The sequence below is a fragment of the Benincasa hispida genome, chromosome 12, assembly GCF_009727055.1.
Source record: "Benincasa hispida cultivar B227 chromosome 12, ASM972705v1, whole genome shotgun sequence".
Taxonomy (NCBI): Eukaryota; Viridiplantae; Streptophyta; class Magnoliopsida; order Cucurbitales; family Cucurbitaceae; genus Benincasa; species Benincasa hispida.
Window position 1 is genome coordinate 20,437,234 of NC_052360.1, and position 23,031 is coordinate 20,460,264.

General features: G+C 36.9%; 1 protein-coding gene across 2 annotated transcripts; it reads left to right on the forward strand.

Moving 5' to 3' along the window:
* Positions 1-817: 817 nt before the first annotated feature.
* On the forward strand, positions 818-5,994 carry LOC120067309 (two-component response regulator-like APRR3). Of its 2 annotated transcripts, XM_039018866.1 has the most exons (9): positions 818-1,393; positions 2,264-2,425; positions 2,533-2,663; positions 2,765-2,902; positions 3,356-3,515; positions 3,613-3,807; positions 3,913-3,955; positions 4,692-5,463; positions 5,544-5,994. In XM_039018866.1, the coding sequence occupies exons 1-9, from the start codon at positions 1,141-1,143 to the stop codon at positions 5,664-5,666; spliced, it is 1,977 nt and encodes a 658-aa protein (XP_038874794.1). In that variant the 5' UTR covers positions 818-1,140; the 3' UTR covers positions 5,667-5,994. The 2 variants fall into 2 exon arrangements, with proteins under 2 accessions (XP_038874794.1, XP_038874792.1); XM_039018864.1 differs by having other exon boundaries at positions 827-1,393; positions 3,613-3,955.
* The last annotated feature ends 17,037 nt before the right edge of the window (positions 5,995-23,031 follow it).

A 23,031-nucleotide genomic window follows, 5' to 3' on the forward strand; every position in this document is an offset into this window, starting at 1 on the left:
GTCCAAAATAGAAAAAAAATAAAAATATAATTTTAATATAAAACATATAAGATAGATATGATCAACTATTCTATTAATCATGTCACTATGTGAGTTTATACTAGATAGAAATAATAAAAAAAAAAGATGAAAAGACTAATATAAATTTATTGTGAAAGAAGGAAATAAAATAAAATAAAACTGAAAAATTGATATTAGAAAAGTTTATCCATAAATTTGGAATAGTGAATTTATATAGTCCATTGTTAAGATAGGGGAAGATGACATATTTATGGATATTTTGTGTACTAAAACTGTAGTGGGGACTGGGGAGGGGCATTTAAATAAAGTAGAGTAGCAGATAGTGACACGCTTTAGAGAAACGAGTGGATGGCAATGGACAGCCCAATCCCAAGACGCTGCTACGTACCATTTGCATCAAAATTCAAAAGTCTCTCCTCCACCACAGCCACCAATTTGGTTTACAGATATTCTTTTATTATTTTTATACCTTAAAAATATGAATAAATAAATAAAAAATCTACCGCTGTTTCCTCCGGTCTAGATGCCACGTTTCGATTCCTTAGGCGGTCGATTTCTCTCTACCAATCCCACCGCTCCACGTCAACAATCAATCTAAATATCTTCGAAGTGGGCCCCGGCTCAGAAGTATCTCGGTTTCTTTATTTGCCGAAAACCAAAAAAAAAAAAAAAAAGAAAAAAGAAAAAGGCAAAAAAAAAAAGGAGAATTACGCCCAACAAACCATCGCCACAAAACACATAACCAATCGGACTTTTGTCTCTTACCCTTGCTATCCAACAATCTCCTCCGACTAGCCGCTGACGTGTCATGAGTGGGCCTGATTGGACTCTCTTTCAGATATTTTCCTCAATCCTGCCTTCCTTTCTTCTCAGCCCTCCGATTTCTGGCGGTTAAATCCCCACTCCTCCTCTCCGCCCTTGGATCCCCCACACTCAATTTGCAGCTGATATTTTTTTAGATATTTTTTTTTCTGCGTTTTCTTTTCCTTTGCATGATGAGATTTTCAGCCACCGTTTTCTTCTTCTTCTTCATTCACACCATTCTCCCTTTCCTACTCCTTCTCCTTCTTCTTCGTTTCTGATTACGCCTTCGACTGACATAGAGAGGACTGCTACTAAATGGGCGAGGCCGTGGTCGTCAGCTCTGAGGATGTGGATGTCGATTATATCAGGCTCCACAACGACGATATGGCGGACGCAGAGAGTATGGGCACTCACAGACCTAACAGAGATGGAAGTTCAAGTGGGTTTGGGATCGGGATTAAGTGGGAGCGCTTCTTGCCCAAGATGAGGCTCAGGGTTTTGCTCGTCGAAGCCGACGATTCCACCAGACAGATTATCACTGCCCTTCTCCGCAAGTGCTGCTACCGAGGTCTGTTTCTCCCAATTTCCCCTTTCAATTTTTCTCTTCATCCTAAATTTCCTTTTCTATCGCTCAATTCCTCTTACTCTTTCTACCCTTCCTTCTTTCATTTACCAAATCTTCCCTCATAACTCACTTTCCCCCTAAATTTCTTACACCTTCACCTCTTCTACTTCTATTACTGTGGAAGTACGGAAATGAGTGGTATTGTTATTGATAATATAGCTCTTAATTATTAACACCCAAATCCTCTTTCTTCTGCTTTTGTGTCTCTGCTATCTTCCATCTCTTCTAACCTGCTTCATTATTTAGATTCTGTATTCTCTCTCTCTTTCTTAAATTGGTCATTTCTATATTACTAACTTAAAAGATTATGTTCATATATTCTCTTTTCCAGCAGCTCCCAATTGATGGACAAAAATTGACCCATTTATGCTAATTATCTTCTATTTTCTACTTTTACAACTTTATAATCAATCATCTTTGGTTTCTTTTAGACTAACCATTTGTTTGTGCCTTTTTTCTTTATTTAATACTTGAGACTATCTATCATTAATTATAATTTGATTGGTTTTCCTTTTCTATGGTTTTAGAGATAGACAAAAAAAAAAAAAAAAAATAAGGCCTCTCATTGATATACACCTAAAATTGGTGGTTGCTTAATGTACCTTTTCTATTATGAAATTAATAATAGCTTTATACTTCACTTCATATCAATGTTGGATTATGACTAAAATGCTATACTTATTCAACTGCAGCCACCTGATCCTGTGTGTGTGTGTGTGTATTTAAAATGTGGAGATCTTGCCTTAAGGCGAATGAGATATTAAAGTTTAACCTTTTTCAATTGAAGATATTTTGTTTTTCTTGTTTGAACAGTTGCTGCTGTTCCTGATGGCTTGAAAGCATGGGAGATTCTCAAAGAAAGGCCCTGTAATGTAGATCTTATATTGGCGGAAGTTGAATTGCCATCAATCTCTGGATTTGCTCTGCTAACTCTGATCATGGAGCACGAGACTTGCAAAAATATTCCTGTTATAAGTATGTTCCTGAAAATACTGTTGGATAGGAACGTGCATATCTGAGATTTGCTTTTTGTTAATTGTGCAATAGCTAAATCTAACCACTAGGCATTTTACTTCGTGCAGTGATGTCCTCCGAAGATTCTATCAGCACTGTTTATAAATGCATGATGAAAGGTGCAGCAGACTATCTTGTCAAGCCCTTAAGGAGGAATGAGCTGAGAAATCTGTGGCAACATGTTTGGAGAAGACAAACAGTATGCTATTTTAGTTATATATATATATATATAAAATTCTTTTTAGGTGTCAACCATGAAATACAAAATTCTAAATTGCATATGATTAACGTTGATTTCAGTCATCCAATGTGAGAACTGACGTTCAAGAAAAGGTTGAAGTCACTTCAGAAAATGAGACTGCAAGCAATCACTCAACTGGTTATGTTGCTGGAGTTCAGAGGAATAATAAAAACATTGAGAAAGGAAGTGATACTCAGGTTAGAATGGATTTATTAATGGTGGACTAAATGTAGGATTTTACCTTACTGCTTTTAATTGGTTAATGAAAATGCAATATGGATCTTAAATTAACTATCCATTCCGTTAGGGGCAATCTTATTTGTGCAAATAGTCATTTGATTTGAATAATGTCATCATATACAATACCAGAACTTATCAGCTTATGGATTTTTCTGATTCCCACTATTTAGAAAAATATTTAAAATGAGATGTAGGTTTTAAATGTACTTTGAGGTTCTTTGTCTTCCGTACGAAGTAGGTGGTCCTGAATTCTTATTAATAGTGAAATTTGTGTGAAAGTACATGGATAATTCAAATATTTTAATTTAACAATTGATGTACTTACGGGTGCATATGAACCTAACCATGATTTGAAGGCATCTTCCATTTTTTATTCTAGCCAAAGGCTAATGTTTCAGTGTCCCTTGCAGAGCTCTTGTACGAAGGTAGATTTCGAGGCTGGAAGTAAGATGCAGGAAAATTCACAGCGTAGGCAGGGAAGAGCCTCTCCCAACGACTTCAAGCTACAAAAAGATGAACATCACATCAATTTGAGTCAAAGATTGTTTATGCATGAAAATGAAACTGGAGGTACCACTTATTTATTTTTTCAGTTGCTGGTTGTTTCATGTGGTCGTTTCTCTCTTTCTGCAGAATCTAACTTATATAAATGTTCGCACTATACTAGGATTGGCAATGAGTTGCTATGTCAATGCTGATTTACCAATCACACTAAGCATGGGTCTTGAGCCGGTCAATGATGGGAGAAGTCCTAATATTGCTAGTGAAGCAGGTGATGATAAGGATTTGCTTGCCAACCCATCCAGAGATGCAACTGCCTTGAATCATGCCTGTATCAAGTATCCCGATAACTACCAAAAAGGTTCTCCATCCAACAATTTTGCCGCAAACAATTTTGGCTCTGCTCTTCACTTGGATCTTTCCCTGAGAAGATGTCAACCTAACGATTTTGAGGAACGTGCTGCAGGACGGGCTACCCTCAAACATTCTAGTGCTTCAGCTTTTACAAGGTGTGATTTCTTTTTAGTTAGGATCCTTGGCCTTTCATTTGTGTGTGTTTGCGCGAGTGTATGGATTTTTAGTAGGGGACTAAGTTATCAATCTGAACTCTAGGCATTAACACGTGGAAATTAATGTTTTCTAACTGCTTGCTAGAGAAATACAAAGCCTTCGAAATTAAAATGCACCCCTTCAGTTCAAGTGGATAAAAGGCTACAACTTATTAATCTAATCCTGCCGCTCCTTCATTTTACTCTTTGGAAAAGGTTATCACTCACATAATTGTCTCCTGGAATTGATTGTAATTGATTGAGTTCTCACTTTCCGTTTGGGAAGTTTTTTATTTATTTATTTATTTTTTACTTTTTATCCTTCCCTCTTTTGTTTGTAATTTGTATACATACATTGTTCCAGAAATATAGTGCCCTATATTATCTTTTTTACATCGAATCTTCAATTGATGAAGTTCTTGCAACGTCGTGGGAGAGGGTTGTGCGATCGAACTTTTAAGGACTTGGTAGAAGTCTAAAATTCCAGGTGTATGGGGTCTAGTCCTTATTCAAGAACTAGGCAATATACTGCGATACATTAATCTATGCTCCTGTTTTGATGGCGATGTGTTGAATGGCTTAGTTTGTTTAGTTATGGGAGAACAGGATGTTGTGAGATTATCATTTGGTGTTTCATTATGAGGAATACAAAGTTATTTTCTTTCTATCTGCTGAGCCTTGTGTGGTGATTGTGCAGATACACTTTCAGGCCATTGCAATCACTTCAAGCAAAATCAAGTAGTATCTGTGATGAGCAAAAGGAATTTGGAAGCAACCCCGAGCATATTGGAAGTATTACTGCTACTTCTACCTCTGATGCCATTAATCCTACGCCAAATCTTCAAAAGAGTAATACTTCTATGCCTATGATCACGAGTCAATCTACTCAGTCTGAAGTTGCTAAATCAAGCACTTCGGAGACGGTAATCCCTCTACAAGTGTCAGTGAAAGATTTGATGTCTAATAATCAATGCTCAGCCTCGGGCTATGGCTCTTTACCTTCTCACAACTTCTGCACGCAACGGGGTAGCCCATCGTCTCCATGCCAAACTCCAGTCACCCATCCCGAACTCATCTTTGGAAAACAGACGGTTTATCCCTTAAACCTTGAGAATCATAATTTGGAGCAATTTCTGAACCAGCACCACAACGTAAGCAGTCCAGCAAGCAGAAAGATAGAAAACTCGGGCCAGTCCGCAGAAAATCAAGGCCATATATCTCCTACCACTGATCACAGTGCAAACAGTAATGTATGTGGTGGTAATACAACTCATATTGGAAGCGTTGGATATCCTAGCACCTGCGGAAGCAACAGCAATGTAGATCGGGTTGGCGCTGCAAGGGTTACATCTGAGAGCAGAAATGAAGAAGCTTTGTTTTGTGGAGGAGATTCTCACCGGTCCAGTCAAAGAGAAGCAGCTCTAACAAAGTTCCGACTGAAAAGAAAAGATAGATGTTATGAGAAAAAGGTAGTTATTGCTCGTCTAATCTGGCGCTGCTTTATTTAGTTTTACATTGTTGTGTTTCTTATGGAGGTATTTCATCACAGGTCCGTTATGAGAGTAGAAAAAAGCTGGCAGAGCAGCGTCCAAGAGTGAAGGGACAGTTTGTCCGTAGAGTAGTTACTGTTCCATTGCCTGCAGAAACCAATGACAATACATCCAACGGTTAGCAGTTGGAAATAGGAGCGCCTGTAAAGCCCTTGAATAAGCGTTAAACCTTATCGCTGCCTTTCCCCCACCACTTAATAATACTCATAGAAACCGATAAAACAAGAGTGTTTGCTTTGGAAACCACAGGAACAGGAAGCATAAGCTGCCTTCTTCCCTTTCATATTCATTTTATTTGCCTCTACTTCCCAGGTTTCTCTCTATCTTTTGTATAAGAGCTTTGTAATCTTTAGAAATTTCATGAGATTCTTTATATTTAACATGTAGATACACATTTTCATTCCAACATCTGTATATTAATATTATTTTTTTCCCATTTTGGTCTATTAAGATATACTTTTGCCGTGGAGTTGAAGTGGATTTTTCTGATCTAATGTAAATCAACAAAATTGAGACCTTAGCAGTTAAAAATAGAAACTCGTCCATAGAGAAGCTACATAAGAAACTCGCATTGACAACGATCAAGGTGAACTTTAGGCAAGGTTCATCCGTCAAAACAAATTATCTGAAAGTACAAGTATAAACGACAAGAATGCAAAAGTTGAAGGGCAATAGACAAAAATGACCTATTTAGAGTTTTGTTTTTGAAATTTAGATCTTTTAAAAATATTATTTTTTTTACCCAATAATTTTGTCAATAATATAAAATTACTATTATACCCTTCAACATTTCAAAAGTCACAAACTCTTTGATAAAACCCCACCCATTTTTAATGTCATTTTTTTCTTTAGAACATCATTTTTGGCGTTTTCTGAACAATTTCGAGCAATTAATTTTTCTATAAAAATCGGACCATTTTTTTCTAAAAATCAGTCTTTACCCGGTCGGGTTTCATACGAAACTGATCGGGTATGTGACCGTGCGGGGCTAATTGCACCAGATCGGGGTGGAAACCAGGAATGTTATATACTATTTTTTGGCCCGATCTTCAACCCGCCCAGGTATGGGATCGGGTCGAAAAACAATATGTTTAAAGTACATTGATTCTCAAGCGGGCCCATGCAAGTATGCACTAATTCCTCACCAGGGGCATGCAAAATATGTTCAAAGTATACTAATTCCCGGGCGTACCCATGCAAGTAGGCGTCAATTTCCAACCAGGCTCATGGAAAATATGCTCAAAGTACACTAATTCCCGGTCGAGTCCATGCAAGTATGCACCAATTCCCGGGCAGACGCATGTAAAATATGTTCAAAGTACACTAATTCCTAGTCGGGCCCATGCAAGTAGGCACTAATTCCCGTCGGGCTCATACAAAATATGTTCAATCAATTTCTTTCATACCTGGTGAAGACCTAGTGAAGCCTGACCAGGTGATTTCAATCAATTTCCTTGAAGCTCGACCGGGTATCTTAAATTATTTTGTACCCAGTGAAATCCGACTGGGTAATTTTAACTCATTTTCTTTGTACCCGGTGAATATCCGTTAAAGTTTGGCCGGGTAATATTTTTTACAACTATATATATAAAAAAAGAAACAATCAACCAAACAAGCATAAATACAAGCAAATGAATTCTAATATGGAAAATCAATTTTTGTGGATAATTTTTTGTATTGCAATGTGAAGAATTTTTTTTCAATTAATTTTGGATGAATTAACTTTTTGTGAATAAATGTTTGTGGTGGAGAATTTTTGGTGAATTAATTTGGTAGGTTGATTGTTGAAATTAAAAGTGAGAATTTAATAAAGGGCATAAGAATAATTATATAACCACAATTTTCCATGCTTACATCATTTTCATCATGAGTAAAAAAAACTTGTTTTTTAAAAATAGGTTAAAAATACAAAATAAAACTTCAAAAAGATCATTTTTGTCCATTTTTGTCAAAAATACAAAATATACATATTAATGGACTTTTTTTTTTTTTTTTTAAATATCATTTTGTCTTCATTTATATATATATATATATGTATATATCAGTCTTTGTCATTATTCTATCGTCAATAGTTTAATAGATGGATGACATAGTTTTAGATTTGTGTAATAATATTAAATATATATTAATATCATATAAGCTAGTCGAGATAGGATTGGAATGGGATAAAATATTAGAAACCAGATTGTTACCAAATTAGACCCTAATAACTTTTTTTTTTACCTGTTGCACAAATTAATTATGTATTAGAATTCCATGAAACACTTCTCTCACAAACTCTTCGCCTCTTGCCTCCTCAAATCCTTTTATTCTGCTTTCTTACGGCGCAAAAAAAAAAAAAAAAAAAAAGTCTTGCTAAGATGGGTATAGGACTGCTATTACATGCATGCTTAAACCTTAAAACGATTTTTTCTTTTTTACAAAATCCAACTAAATCCAAATGAATTTCATAAAATAAATTTTTAATATAAAATCTCAAAAAACATAAATTCACTGTTCGAGATACCCCTAACTCAAGTTTGAAATAAATTATTTAAACAAATAAATAAACGAATAAGTAAATAAATAATCAAAGAATAGTAAATATCAAAACATGTCAATTTAAGAAAATAAGTACGAAAGCGATGTCAAGTCCCAAATTCATGTCACGGATTCCCTTGGTCATTTGCCGTTTTGTGCTTTCCTTTACCTAAAAAAATATAGATAAAAGAGAGTATAAAAATACCCAGTAATCCACTATTGAGCTCACTAGGTGTACATATTACTATCCCTATCACGAAAAAGGTGTGCATCCCGACATAGACATAGGTATAAGGGACGAACCCAAAGGTACACTTTCATAGCAAGTGACTCCGAAGAGACACAATAATATAATTGTAGGTGACGATTCCATAAGGATGCCGAAACATACTCAAGGGATGAACACAATCCGATAGGGATGTTAACAGCCACTATCAGTCTACATGTAACATACATCGTCCAAGTTCATATCAAACCACAATATAATATAATAGTCATAATAACACATCTCATGAGTTTCCAAAACAATCTCAACAATTCATCCATAAATTTAACATAACAAAACCTTCATATATTGTCATATTTTCTGTAACATAAAACAGAGGTTTCCAAAACACCCTCAGTAGTCCAATCATAGAAAGTTATAGCAATTCAACCCATCAAAATATAATCATGTTTTCAGCGCAATCACAATCATAACACCAACATAGATTTCATGGCGAACTAATAGTAAACCACTTACCCTCAATCTAAGCCCCAAATGATTAGCAATTCAACCTCCTTCTTGAATTAAAGTATTATTGGACCAAATTCCTAAAACAATATCATATTCAAACTTAAGTCAAATCCTTGAATTCTCGCCCCAACAAACAATTTAACCTATAAAATTCCAAATTACTTACCCAAAGCGTGGTTGAACCAAAACCACCTCAACACTTCCAAATCAACAGGACTTAAAACCTAAACGCAAAATTTTAGGCATCAAACCTAATTTAGAGCATCAATAATCAATATAATCATCATTGAAAATACTTATAATCTTCCATATTTACCAAAACCACCCAAAATTGATCCATAGGACAACAACTCCAAAAGTTTCAAACCTTCGATCAAAAATCAAAATCACAAGATTTAGGCCAGGAGCTTATTGGGCATTAAAGAATCAAACAAGAACAATCCCAAACACCCAAAATCTTATCCCATATATATATATTTTCTTTAAAACCCTAATCCTTTTCCTAGACAAATATACTTGCATCTTTATATGTATATATATATTTAACTTCTTTTCTATCCCATCCATTTTCCCTTTTTTTCCTAAATATATATTTTGCTTTTTACTTCTCAAATTCCAAATTCAAATTAAACCCCCCAAAAAATCCTCTATTAAACAAGGAAATCTTTTGCAAATCTAGCCAAATAAGTATCAATTACCACTAATTGAATAAAAAATTACTTGAGTTAAACTCAATCTTTTCAAGTAAAACAATAGCTTTAAAGATCCAACATACATCCCAAATAATTAGAGATAATTACATTAAATTTTACTTCAAAACTTCGGGACGTTACATTCTTCTCTCCTTAAGAAACTTTCTTCTTTGAAAGTTCTAATTTTGGAAGAGCTCTAGGTACTGTGTCCTCATTTCATCCTCACATTCTAATGTTACCTCCTCAATCTGATCATTCTGCCATAAGATCTTCACTAGTGCTATCTCCCTGTTGCGAAGACTTTCACTTCCCTTGCAAGGATTCAAATTGGCCACTCTTCATAACTTAGATTCTCATTCAGCTGTAAGGGCTCGAAGTCTACCATATGGGATGGATCTGTCACATACTTCCTCAACATTAGGAAGAGAAGGTGGCAAAGCTAAACGATAAGTTACAGGGTCGATTCGCTCCAAGACGTCGAATGGCCCAATGAAACGGGACTTAGATTCCCCTTTCTCCCAAACCTTAGAACACACTTCATAGGTGCTATCTTGAAGAATACTTTCATCAACCTCAAATTCAAGGTCCTTACGCCTAACATTGGCGTAACTTCTCTATCTACTCTATGTTGTTTGCATCAGAGCTCTAATTTTCTACATTGACTCATTTGTAATCCATACTAGCTCAATTCCTAAAAACTCCCACTCATCAACCTCACCCCAACAAATGGGAGACCTAAAACTCTTCCTATACAGGGCTTCAAATGGCGACATACCGATAGTGACCTGATAACTATGATTATAAGCAAACTTCATCAAATGCAGGTGAGAATCCCAACTCCCTGAAATTTCAATGCACATGCGCGCAACATATCTTCCAATGTTTAGTTCAAACGCTCCGCTTGACTATCAGTCTGAGGGTGAAAAGCTGTACTGAAATCTAACCAGGTACTCGACACTGTCTAGAGGCTCTTCCAAAAGCTAGATCTAAAACGAGGGTCTCTGTCAGATACAATAAACACCGAAACCTGATGCTTTGAAATAATGGTAATTGCGGTGATGAGTTATGCATTGCACATGCAAGTTTTCCTAGTAAAACCCAAGTATAAATCTCACTAGGTTTCCTGGTAAGTCTAGGGTCGAACACAGGGACTACTGAGTTACTATGCGTCAATAAAATTGATTCCTTTGTGGTGGCAAAAACAAATAAGTTTGGTTGGTGTTTTATTTAAGTATAAATCATGTGCGATGGATTCGAGAAAAGAGTTGATGAAATCGAGAGTTACAATAAGTATGCGGTGAATGGGTTAAGAAGGGATTTAGCTAACACTTCCTAAGATTGCGTTCAAGTTATGCGATCATGCTATACACACACTACAACATGTCATCTCTCAATGCAAATGTCATAGTTCCTATTTCTAGGGCGCATGCGATGTATACGATAATGTCGATAGGACTTATGTCTAAGCCTCTATTTTTGTCTATGCGATGATGAATGATGCACACATACACAAGGTGACCGCATACTTCATGTCTTATTTCTAGGGTGCATGCGATGCATAATAGCAAACAGAACTTATGTTTAAGTTTCTATCTCTTGCTTAGGCGGTTCTAATCTGACTTTCTCAAGCCTAGATTCTAATCTGACTCTCTCAAGCCTAGATTATTTCTTTAGACTACTCTCTCAAGTTTCTCTAAAGGGTGAATTGACGTATACATAAGACAAGATGATCGCATAAAGTGAAGATCTTAGGTCATGCTCGCTAAGTACTTCTCAACCCATTCGGAAATTTAGCTACTCATGCAAAATGTGAAGAGATTGAACAGATGTTGAGATGAGAATTCCATTTTCTATAAATAAAGTCAGAATACAAAATAACAATGGAAGTAAGGATAAGAATCCGGATAGCAATGTCTTGCTTCCCGTAGCTTTTACACTGTCTCTTTACTCCAACTCTACCCAGAAGAATATCCTTGCTTCCGTAAGTGTTGGCCCTCTGTCTGTTTATAGCGCTTCCATGCAGTCTTTCGAGCTGCCTAGGAATGATCTCTCGGCGTCTTCTTCTCTTCGCTCGCCTCCATCTTCTAAGTATATGAATAACTACAGACTAACGACTATCTATTTTGTGTATGATCTATCTTCTGTATATGGTGAACTCCTTTATCGATGGTGGCCTTTGGTATTTATAGAGCTCAAGGTGAAAAATCTTTTCTCTCTAATGATTGCAATGATGGGAGGTCATTAAATCTTCTTCTGATGTGTCGATTAATGGTCACCGAAAAGTTGAATGTACTTGCTACAGTGTGTCGTTAATGGCTTGTCAACTAAATTCAGATTCGACCATCATCAACTTTCTGTCCCATCATGATTTATTATGCTTTCACCTTGATGCATCGTCTTTATGTGGCCACCTTCCTGAGCAACTTCTCGTGAGCGCTTACGATCGCATGACTTTGCGGTCGCAATCCTTTAATGCGCGTGGACGCCGAATTCCTTGGATTGCAATTTTACTTACGCCAACGCATTTTTCCTACACAAAATAAGTAAATTAGTTGTTTTTATGCGATGGACGCATGCAATCGTAATATTCTCAGTTTACCGCTTTTGGACATGATTTTGTATATTTTTATCGTCGCATTCCCTCATTGTTTTACTTATTTGCACTGTAATAACGTGCATTTCTGCCCGGTATCAAAACCTCGTGCAATCTTACCACCTCTTTCATACACAGTTGCACCCACTTAGTAAAATGAGGGCCTCTATCACTAAAAACGTAGACCTTTCATGAATAAAATGTGCTAGCTTAGTGAGTTTGTCCATTACAACCCATATTACTATATAATCTTTTGCTATTCTTAGTAAGTCCACAATGGAATCCATTGATATATTCTCCCACTTCCATTCTGGCAAACTTAAGGGTTGCAACAAACCTATCGGCTTCTATCTCGAGACTTTCACTTGTTGACACACCAGACATTTACTAACAAAATCTACTACATCCCTTTTCATATCATACCACCAATAATACTATCTGAGGTCCTGATACATCTTGGTGCTGCTAGAATGTATAGAAAAACGAGAGCTATGGGCTTCTGTCAACACTTCATTTTTAAGATTATTGTTTGCAAATACACATAAGCGTCCTTGGTATTGAAGACCATTATCTGGGGATATTGAAAACTCACTATCCCGTCCTATCTCTACTTGGCGAAATTTCTCAACAAGGTAAGGATCACCCCGTTAAGCATCAATAATTCTCTGTCTCAAGGTTGGTTGTATTGTCAACTTTGCCAACTGTGAAATGACTTCCCCAACTACTACTACAATTTAAGCTCATCCAAAATCCTTGCATAGATGAGTCTGTCTAGTAATTAGAGTTGTTGAATGGGCTGTTTTTCTACTTAGAGCATCTGCCACTATATTTGCTTTGCTTGGATGATACAAAATCTCACAATCATAATCCTTCACTAACTCTAGTCATCTGCACTGTCTCATATTTAACTCATTTTGAGTGAAGAAGTACTTTAAAATCTTGTGGTCTGTGAAAATCTGTATTTTTTCTCCGTACAAATAGTGTCTAGATCTTTAAAGCAAAAACCACTATTGCCAACTTCAAATCATGAGTAGGGTAGTTTCGTTCATGATTCGTTAACTACTGAGAGACATAAGCAACCACTTTGCCCTACTGCATCAACACATACCCCAAATCTTTCTTGGAGGCATCACTGTAAATAACGAAAGTCTTGTTGGGTTGTATGTCCTAAAACTTGTAGTTTGTAATCTTTAAACTTATTCTACTTGCAATAAAGTTGTTGTTAAGGTTTATTCAATAAAGTTATCATTGAACATGTAAATTGCACTTGTAGAGCCTAAATTTGATAAACTAAATGAACCTTTGGCTATAGCATGAATACTTCAAATTTATATAGAGACATAAAAGAGGATGAAGTTTGAGTATATAGCCACAACAATATATAAGTATACGGATAAGGTTGAGTACCTTATCCTGGGGACACAATAGATGCGACCCCCTTTGTATTTGATACAAATGATGTAATCTCGAAATCGTTCATGTGGAGACATGCGGGTGGGGCATCCTATGCAAAAGATGTTTGCATAAGAATGGACCATGAAATAGTCACTTTTCTTTATAACACCATTTACTGTTAAAACTCACTTTTCTTTATAACACCATTTACTGTTAAAACTGACTATTTCAACTCGATAATCTAAGGTAACTCGATCTCAATCTAGAGCTAACTATGAACTTTTGTTTATGGATTATCCTTTAATCTACAATGGTGAGAGTGGCTCAATATCGCCACTCAATAAGCCTCCTTTTTTAGGGGTAAGACCAGATAGATAGCTAAGGACCTAGTCCTGCAATATGAAATTCGTTCATACCCGATTCAAAGGGATAATAGATAGGTTGTTCCCTTAAGTACTGAATCCTAGTCTTGAATAAGGGACCTGCCCTATCTATGACTGAGAGGAACTCAATTTATTGGTAGGACCATAAACAAATTGTTCATTAGTGGATCAGTGGATACTTAAGGAGTAAGATGTATTATAGGGGTAAAATGATAATTTTGACTCGTTTATAATTTGAACAGCCTATGAAAGATCGATTTACTGATTATGGTTAAATCAAGTGGACAAAAATATATCTACAGTGAGAAGAGTGCAACTACTGGCCTTTAATGAAGTGTCTCAGTAGTTAACGAACATTGATTAATTCGGATTAAAAGTGTTTAGCCAATTGATCTCAAATTGTTGGAGCTCATGTTCTATAGGTCCATTAGGTCCCTTTACTAGCTCATAAATGGATTAAAACTTAGAATAGTGTGTTGAAAGAATTTGAAATGTTAAAATTTGGATTAGGGTTTGGATTATTATATATGATATAATTTACGTTTAATTATCGAATTAAATGAATTTGGTTGAAAATATTTAAATTTGATTTAAATATTATATGAATAAGGATTCATTTTATGGAATAGGTGTTTTATTATCTAATATTTGATATTAAATTAAATTAATTAAAATTGTTTAATTAATTATTTAAATAAAATTAATTAATTTATATTAATTTTATCTAAAATTAAGTTTGATTTTAATTTTATTAAAATTATTTTAAAATGATTAAAAAAAGAGAAAGTGGGAAATTTCCACATTTACCATTTTCTTCTTTTTTTTTTATTAGTTTTATTAAACACCTAAAATTTCACTAAATCAATTTGATTTTGTGTGAAGTTATGTTAATTTGACTTGCATGATATTTTCTATAAATAGTTGTTTTTAATTAATTTAAAGTCTTCGTGCAAATTTAACAATTGGAAAGAAAAATTGGTTTTCTCTCCAAGTCTCTCCCACTCCAAAATTCCTCAAAAAATCCTTCTCAATTTGGGTTCTACCACCCAATTTAAGGCTAAGAGGATAGTAGGGAAGTTCTTGTGGTAGTGTACATCAAGTTTTCAAGAAGAAGTGTGTGGATTGAAGCAATTATGGGATTCTTCAAAGGTGTTACTTCTTTAACCCTGGAAATATGAACTTGCATACTTAAACACTAAAATTGACGTAGTTAGAGTTTTTAAGATCCAAATTACTTCCGCATGTTGAATGTTGACTTTATCAACTCCCTGATCCATTTGGCACTATAAGAACTGGTGCAGAAACTAACTTCTATTTAAGATCCTGAAAACTGTCATCATAAACCTTACTTCAAAAAAAAAAAAAAAAAAAAACTTCATTTCTGGTCAACTGGGTCAAAGAAGTGGTTATGCGAGAGAAATCCCATACAAATCGATAATAGTAAGCTGCTAACCCCAGAAAACTGTGCACTTCACTAACTGTGGTGGGATGAGGCCAACTAACTACCTCGATCTTTGCAGGGTCCATCGAAACTCCCTCATTCGACACCACATGCTCAAGAAAGGACACCGGCCATAGTCAAAATTCACACTTGAAGAGTTTAGTATACAACTTATTCTCCCCTAATATTCCCAAGACCTTCCTGAGATGTTCCTCATGCACCACTTTTGTCTTGGAATATACCAAAATATCATTAATAAAGACTATCATAATAGTGTCAAGAAAATTCTTGAACACTATGTTCATCATATCCATGAATACACCAAAAGCATTGGTCAAGCCAAATGACATCACAATGAACTCGTAATGCCCATATCTAGAATGGAATACAGTCTTAGGAATGTCACTGTCTTTTATCCTCAACTGATGATACACTGAACGTAAATCGATCTTCGAGAAAATTATAGCCCCTTGTAACTGGTCGAACAGATCATCAATCTTGGGGAGAGGATATTTGTTCTTGATGGTTACCTTGTTTAACTCTCTATAGTCTATGCATAGGCGTAACGAACCATCCTTTTTCTACATGAACAAGATTGGCGCACCCCATGGTGACACACTCAGATGTATGAAACCCTTTAAAGCAACTCTTGCAACGGGGTCTTAAGCTCTTTCAGTTCTGTTGGAGCCATTCTATAAGAAGCTTTAGATATTGAAATAGTGTCTTGTTCTAACTCAATAGTGAAGTCTATCTCTATGTACGGTGGTGATAACTTGTAAGAATACAAGTTATTGTAGCCTTTTACTTAGAATAATGAGACTAAATATGTTGAATATGTGTTGATAATACTAAGAATTCATGCTTAGAATTATACTTGCATTGAACTACACTTGAAATCCCTATTGACCACATATCATGAGTTAACTCGCGTCGAAGTGTTATATTTTGCAGATGATCACAGGATTTGCAGTTGATCACATGATCTGTCCGCATATGCCGAGCTTTCACCCGATGAAGGAATATTTGATTGCATGCCTTGGGATCTCTGACTCAGTTCGAGAGGATCTTCTACCACAACTTCAGAATGTTAACCATGATAGCAGTGCTTATATTCTCACCTACCAAGTCAGAGATGACGACTAATTAGAGTGAGGGACTCAAGGCTGTCAGCGCATGGCTCTATAAAAGAGCCTTGATGCCCATGAAGAGGAGTTCTGGATTTTGTTTGAGTTATGCCCTTAGACAGAATACTTGGACCACAAGAAAGAGCACATTCGAGAATACTTCTGAGAATTTTCCACTTTCATATTTCCCTCCGACTTACCACCGAAAAACTCGCCGGAGCAAGTGCTTGAGAGAGCCTTCTCCACCTCACACTAGCATTAGTCACCAGCAACCTTAGCACTTCATCAGTTTGAAGCAAGATATTGCTGAAAACTACACTTCCATAACTTACTTCTTGTCTTCATTTTTGTATTACATTTTGACATTACGATATTAGCTCATTATGTAATCAACATTTCTATTTCTATATATATATATATATAATCATGACTACCTTTATCACATTCGCTATGTTTATCATTTCTTCTTTCCTCACCATGGGTAACTAATTTCCACGGGGTAAGAGGGAAGTTTAATACCATGAGCTAAGTTTAGTCCTTGAAGGTTAGTCTTGTTTGCTTAGTGCATGATTAAGTGAAGGCTTGCCTATGATCACTCATAGAGTCAAGTAGCTATAACTAACTGCCCGAGAGGGTAAGTAGTTGTGGAACTCACTAAGAAAAATAAGAAGTGTTTCTAGAGATAGAAATAATTTTATGCTTAATGCAACATCATTCATGCATCATAGAGATATGACAAATGTGTCTGGCCACCGAGAGGTGTGCGATGAACGGATGTAGAGAGCCTGGATTACCCGTAACACTAAACTTAGGAACTTGGTATTGACTTTCCCCAACCTTGCTTTCTCCATTCATTCTTACTCCAAGTTGAAGCTGCTGTTTTCTAAAAAATTATCAAGACTAGTCTTAAATTGCTCATTGCTTGTCTAGTTAGTTTCATCACATAATGAATGGTCGCATTTTTTTTAGTTATTTTTCTCCACTGTGATTCATTTAACTTTCACCGCAAACACATTAGCATTACACACATTTTAGTTACAAGTCCTTGTGCTCGACCTTGGTTTTCACCAAAAAGCTTGTACCTTGTTTATAATAAAACATAGGAAAACTTGAGATAATCACATAGCATACATACAGCTTGGCGCATAGTTTTTCTTAGTGCAGAGTCATTCCTAAGTTCACGCACGAACATCAAGATAAATTTCCACACAAAAAGTATTTGGTGCCGTTACCGGGGACATGACAACTAATTTTGTTTGTTTTTGTAGGCACCCCTTTGATCTTAGGTGTATTGTTCGCTTGAGCGATCAAGCTACAGTCAGTATATGAGTGAGGGTATAACACCTGGATTCGATAGTTACCCAGAGATCTAATGGACAATTCATCGTAAAGCCAGAAACAACAAAAACCAAAGAAGGAACCAGTAGAGGAACATGGCCAACAAACAGAACAATGACCCTGAAGGGGGGAATGGTTTATACTGACAGGGGCAACCAAAACCAATTTTACTGGCTAATGACTACAATATACCTATGTGGAATTATAGAACCTCGAAATTGTACGATTTCTCTCCAGGTATCATGCGGCCACTAATTGATGGGAACGTTCGATTTGAGATAAAGGCAGTAATGTTACAAATGATCCAAACTGTAGGGCAGTTTGGAGGGGCTCCTGGAGAAGATCCTCATGCCCATCTAACTAGCTTTGTGGAAATGTGCAACACATTCGTTATTTCTGGCATGACACTAGAAGTGATTGGGCTTTCACTCTTTCCTTACACTTTCAAAGACAAGGCCAAGCAATGGGCCTGTTCCTTAGAGCCTAATGAAATCATTTCATGGGACTAGCTGGTTGAAAGATTTATGCAGAAATTCTTTCCACTGACCGTCAACACAAGGAGGCAGCGAGACGTTGTTACCTTTGAATAACATGATTCTGAGACCTTGTGTGATGTCTAGCCCAGGTTGAAGTGCCTCGTTCGTAATTGCCTGCATAACGTCCTATTTGACTGCATCCAAATGGTAAATTTCTATAACATACTAAGCCAAGCTTTGCAGTCAGCAACCGATGCACCACTGTGAGTGGGTTCATGGAAAGGACATATACAGAAGCTAAGGAAATTCTAGACAGGATCTCAAGGAACACCGACGAATGGATAGATAATGGGTATGGCAATGAGAATTATGATAAACAGAAAATGGATGGTGCATTGATTGAGTAGGATACGGTAGCAACATTGGCTGCCTAGATGGCTCAAGTCATTTCTCTTCTGTAGTCTATGGCTATTAATCAAGGTGTGTTGAGCACCAACTCTATTCAACTTAATGCGCTAAATCAAGTCGCTGCTGTAAGTTGCATGTAATGCGAGGAACCTCACTCTTGTGGGGTATGCCTACAAAATCCTCAGGTAATTTATTCAATTTACAACAACCCATTCAGTAAGACATACAATCCGGTTTGGAGGAATCAACCCAATTTCTCTTAGGGAGGAAACCAGAAAAAATCTGAGTAGTAAATGCACCTTCACAGCAAGCGCATAGAGGAAACCCTCCAGAATCCCATTAGCACAGTTAAAGCCATCAACCTACCTACAACTGTTCCCATCATGCGTTGATTTTCAATGCATCATCATCCTTAGAGACTCTTTTGAAAGGATATATCCAAAAAAATGATGCGCTGATTCAGATCCAAGTGTCTTCAATTTAAAATCTTGAAGTTCAATTAGGATAGATTGCCAGGGAATTGAAAAACAGATCGCCAGACACCCTACCAAGTAACACCGAAGCCCTTTGCAGCAATGATAAGAGTAATGTCAAGCAATGACACTGCAAAGTGGAAGGAAAATGGCTAACTCAACAGCAGACTCCCAAGACTTTAGAAAAGTAACACCACCTACTTCATTAATACCAGAAAATTTAACTTCTACAACCTCAATCAATTCCAAAAAGCTTGAATCAACTAACAATCTTCCTAGTAATACTACTCAAACTTTCAACAAACGACCAGTAACACCAAACTCTTCTTACGAAGAAGCCTCATCATCATCAAATCTAGAGCCCTTATTGTAGGATGCTGCTACAATGAGAGTGAAAATCAAAGCAAGCGAGGTATTGCCTGCATCGTCACCATTCCCCAACAAACTGAAAAAGAAGGATGAAAACCATCAGTTCAAGAGATTTCTAAACGTCCTTAAGTAGCTTAATATCAACATTCCTCTCGTGGAATCTCTTGAACAGATGCCCAACTATGTAAAATTCCTGAAAGACATATTGTCAAAGAAGCAAAGGTTGAGAGAATTTGAAATAGTTGTGTTGACTCAAGAATGCGCGTTGTTTAAAAACACCCTCCCAACAAAGATGAAAGACCCAGGAAGTTTTACTTTGCCCTATTTTATTGGCGGAATGGATGTTGGCCATGCATTATGCAATCTCGGTGCAAGCATTAAGTTGGTGCCACTATTGATCTTTAAGAAGCTACGAATTGGTGAGGCCAAGCCCACAACTATAATCCTATAGCTGGCGGATAGATCCATAACGTATCCAGAGGGACAGATTGAGAATGTGATCGTTAAGGTTGATAAGTTCATCTTAGCCACAGACTTCATCATTCTGGATTATGAGGCTGACAAAGAAATTATAGTCATCCTTGAACGCCCATTCTTATCAATGGGGCATGCATTGATTGATGCATAGAAAGAAGAGTTGATTTGGGAATGAGTTGCTGGGAAGTGTTTGAAGAAGAATTGAGAAAAGAAGAAGAATTGGCGATGGAAGAGGTTGTCAACGCCGTGACTATGTCTGACCCAATCTTTGAATCCTTGAATTTAGATAAACAAAAAGCAGTAAAAATTAAGCCGTCAGTAGAAGAGCCCTCTATATTAGAGTTCAAGGCCTTGCTCACCTCAAGTATGCCTATCTTGGGATAATGACACTTTGCCTGTCATTATCTCCTATGCATTGAATGCCGACGATGAGGTGTCCCTGTTATAAGTCTTGAAGAAGTACACTAAGGCCATAGAATGGACATTGGTAGACATTCGGGGGATCAACTCCTTGTATTACATGTACAAAATCAGGCTGAAAGAGGGAAAATAAGGCTTAATGGAAAGGTAACGCAAGTTAAACCCAACCATGCACGAAGTAGTGAAAAAGGAGATAATCAAGTGGCTTGATCCAAGAGTCATTTACCCTATCTCCTACAACAGCTGGGTGAGCTTGGTTCAGTGCGTGCCTAATAAAGGTGGAATGATGGTAATTGTAAACAGTAAAAATGAGTTGATCTCCACCTGAACTACCACAGACTGGCGTATATGCATGGATTACCACAAACTTAACCAGAGACAAATAAGGATCATTTCTCTATATTGTTCATCGATCAAATGCTAGATGGATTGAGGAAAAATGAATTCTTTTTCTTTCTGTACAGGTACTCTGGGTACAACAAGATAGCCATAGCACCCGAAGATCAAGAGAAGACAACTTTCACCTGTCCCTTCGGCACTTTTGCCTCTCAACGCATGTCCTTCGGGCTCTACAATGCATTGAGAATGTTCTAGTGTTGCATGATGGAAATATTTGTAGAGTTCCTGGAACAGTCGGTGAAAGTATTTATGGATGACTTCTCTGTTTTTGGTAATTTATATAGTGTCTGCCTTACCAAATTGAAAAATGTGCTGAAGAAATGCAAAGAAACCATTCTGGTCCTCAATTGGGAGAAGTTTCACTTCATGGTCACTGAGGGCATAGTGTTGGGCCATAAGTTTTCCAAGCCAGGCCTGGAGGTGGATCAGGTGAAAATTGACATGATTGCCAAACTACCAGCACTAGTGAATGTGAAGACGTTAAGAAGATTTTTAGGCCATGCAAGATTCTACAGGAGATTCATTAAAGGTTTCTCCCAAATTTCTCGACCTTTAAGCACGCTCCTTGAGGCAACTATTCCTTATGATTTTGACAATGCTTACATTTATGTATTCAACACGCTAAGAGATTCGTTAATCTCTATGCTCGTCCTAGTGGTGTCGGATTGGATGCAACCCTTTGAACTCATGTGTGATGCAAGAAACTATGCAGTAGGAGCAGAGTTGGGTTAATGCAAAGACAGAATCCTTCTTCCTATCTTTTATGCCAGCAAGACCCTTAACGATGCCCAAGAAAACTATATAACTATGTAGAAGGAAATGTTAGCTGTGGTATTCACTGTAGCAAAATTCAGAGCATACCTAGTGGGCTTTAAGGTAGTCATATACATTGATCATTCTGAGATCATATATTTGATGGTGAAGAAGGATGTGAAACCCAGGTTGATTATATGGGTGTTGCTTCTTCAAAAGTGATTTGAAGATTAAGGATAGGAAGGGGACGGAGAACCAAGTTGCTGATCACTTGTCATGGTTGGAGAACATTGAAATTCAGAAGAAGGAGAAGGAGATAGAGGGTTGATTTTCGAATGAAAAACCGATGACTTTGAATGTCAGGCCCCTAGTACGTCGATCTAGTTAACTACCTAGTTTGCTGCTAGATGCCAGAGGACTATAATTTTCAACGGAGGAAAAAACTTATACATGAATCCAGATTTTATTGTTGGTATGACCCATTTCTGTATTGTCTAATACGTGATCATATCCTACAAAGATGCATTCCAAAATCAGAAGTTCAGAGCATCTTAGGACAATGTCTTAAGTCCCTGTATGAAGGATATTTTGGGTGGCAGGGGATTGCTGCAAAGGTCCTCCAGAATGGCTATTTCTAGCGAACTTTGCTTAAGGATGCCCGAGCCCATGTGGTAAGTTGTGATCAATGTCAAAGGACGGGAAACATATTGAACAAGAATGAGATGTCGTTGACTTCAATCCTAGAAGTAGAGTTATTTGATGTGTAGAGCACAGATTTCATGGGTCTCTTCCCTTCCTCTGTTGGACATCAGTACATCTTGGTTGCAGTTGACTATGCCTCCAAGTGGGTGGAGGCCATTTCCTGCTCAGAATTATGCGGCCACTATGGCCAAATTTCTAAAGCATAATATCTCCTCCCACTTTGGGATGACGTGCGTTGATTAGTGATGAAGGTACTCATTTTATTAACTAAATCATTTCTAAATTTCTTTTCAAATTTAATGTCAAACACAAGGTTGCGACTGCTTATCACTTGTAGACCAACGGTCAAGCGGAAGTTTCAAACAGGGAGATCAAGTCCATCTTGAAAAAGGTGGTAAACACCTCTAGGAAGGACTGGACGCAATGATTAGATAAGGCTCTTTGGGCCTACAAAATTGCGTACAAGATATAGATCGACATGTCCTCGAATGCATTGGTGTATGAGAAGGCATGCCATCTCTCTTTGGAACTTGAACACAAGGCATAATAGGCCCTGAAAAGTTGAACCTCAACTTAGCAAGTACAGGAAATGCGAGGAAGCTTCAGCTGAACGAACTTGCATAATGAAGACTCACCACATACAAAAATGCAAATCATTATAAGGAGCGGACGAAGCGATGACATGACAGTAAAATCTGTAAGAAGGATTTGGCTGTGGGTTAACATATGTTATTGTTTAACTCTTCTCTTCATCTCTTTCTAGGGAAGTTCAAATCGAGGTGGTCGGG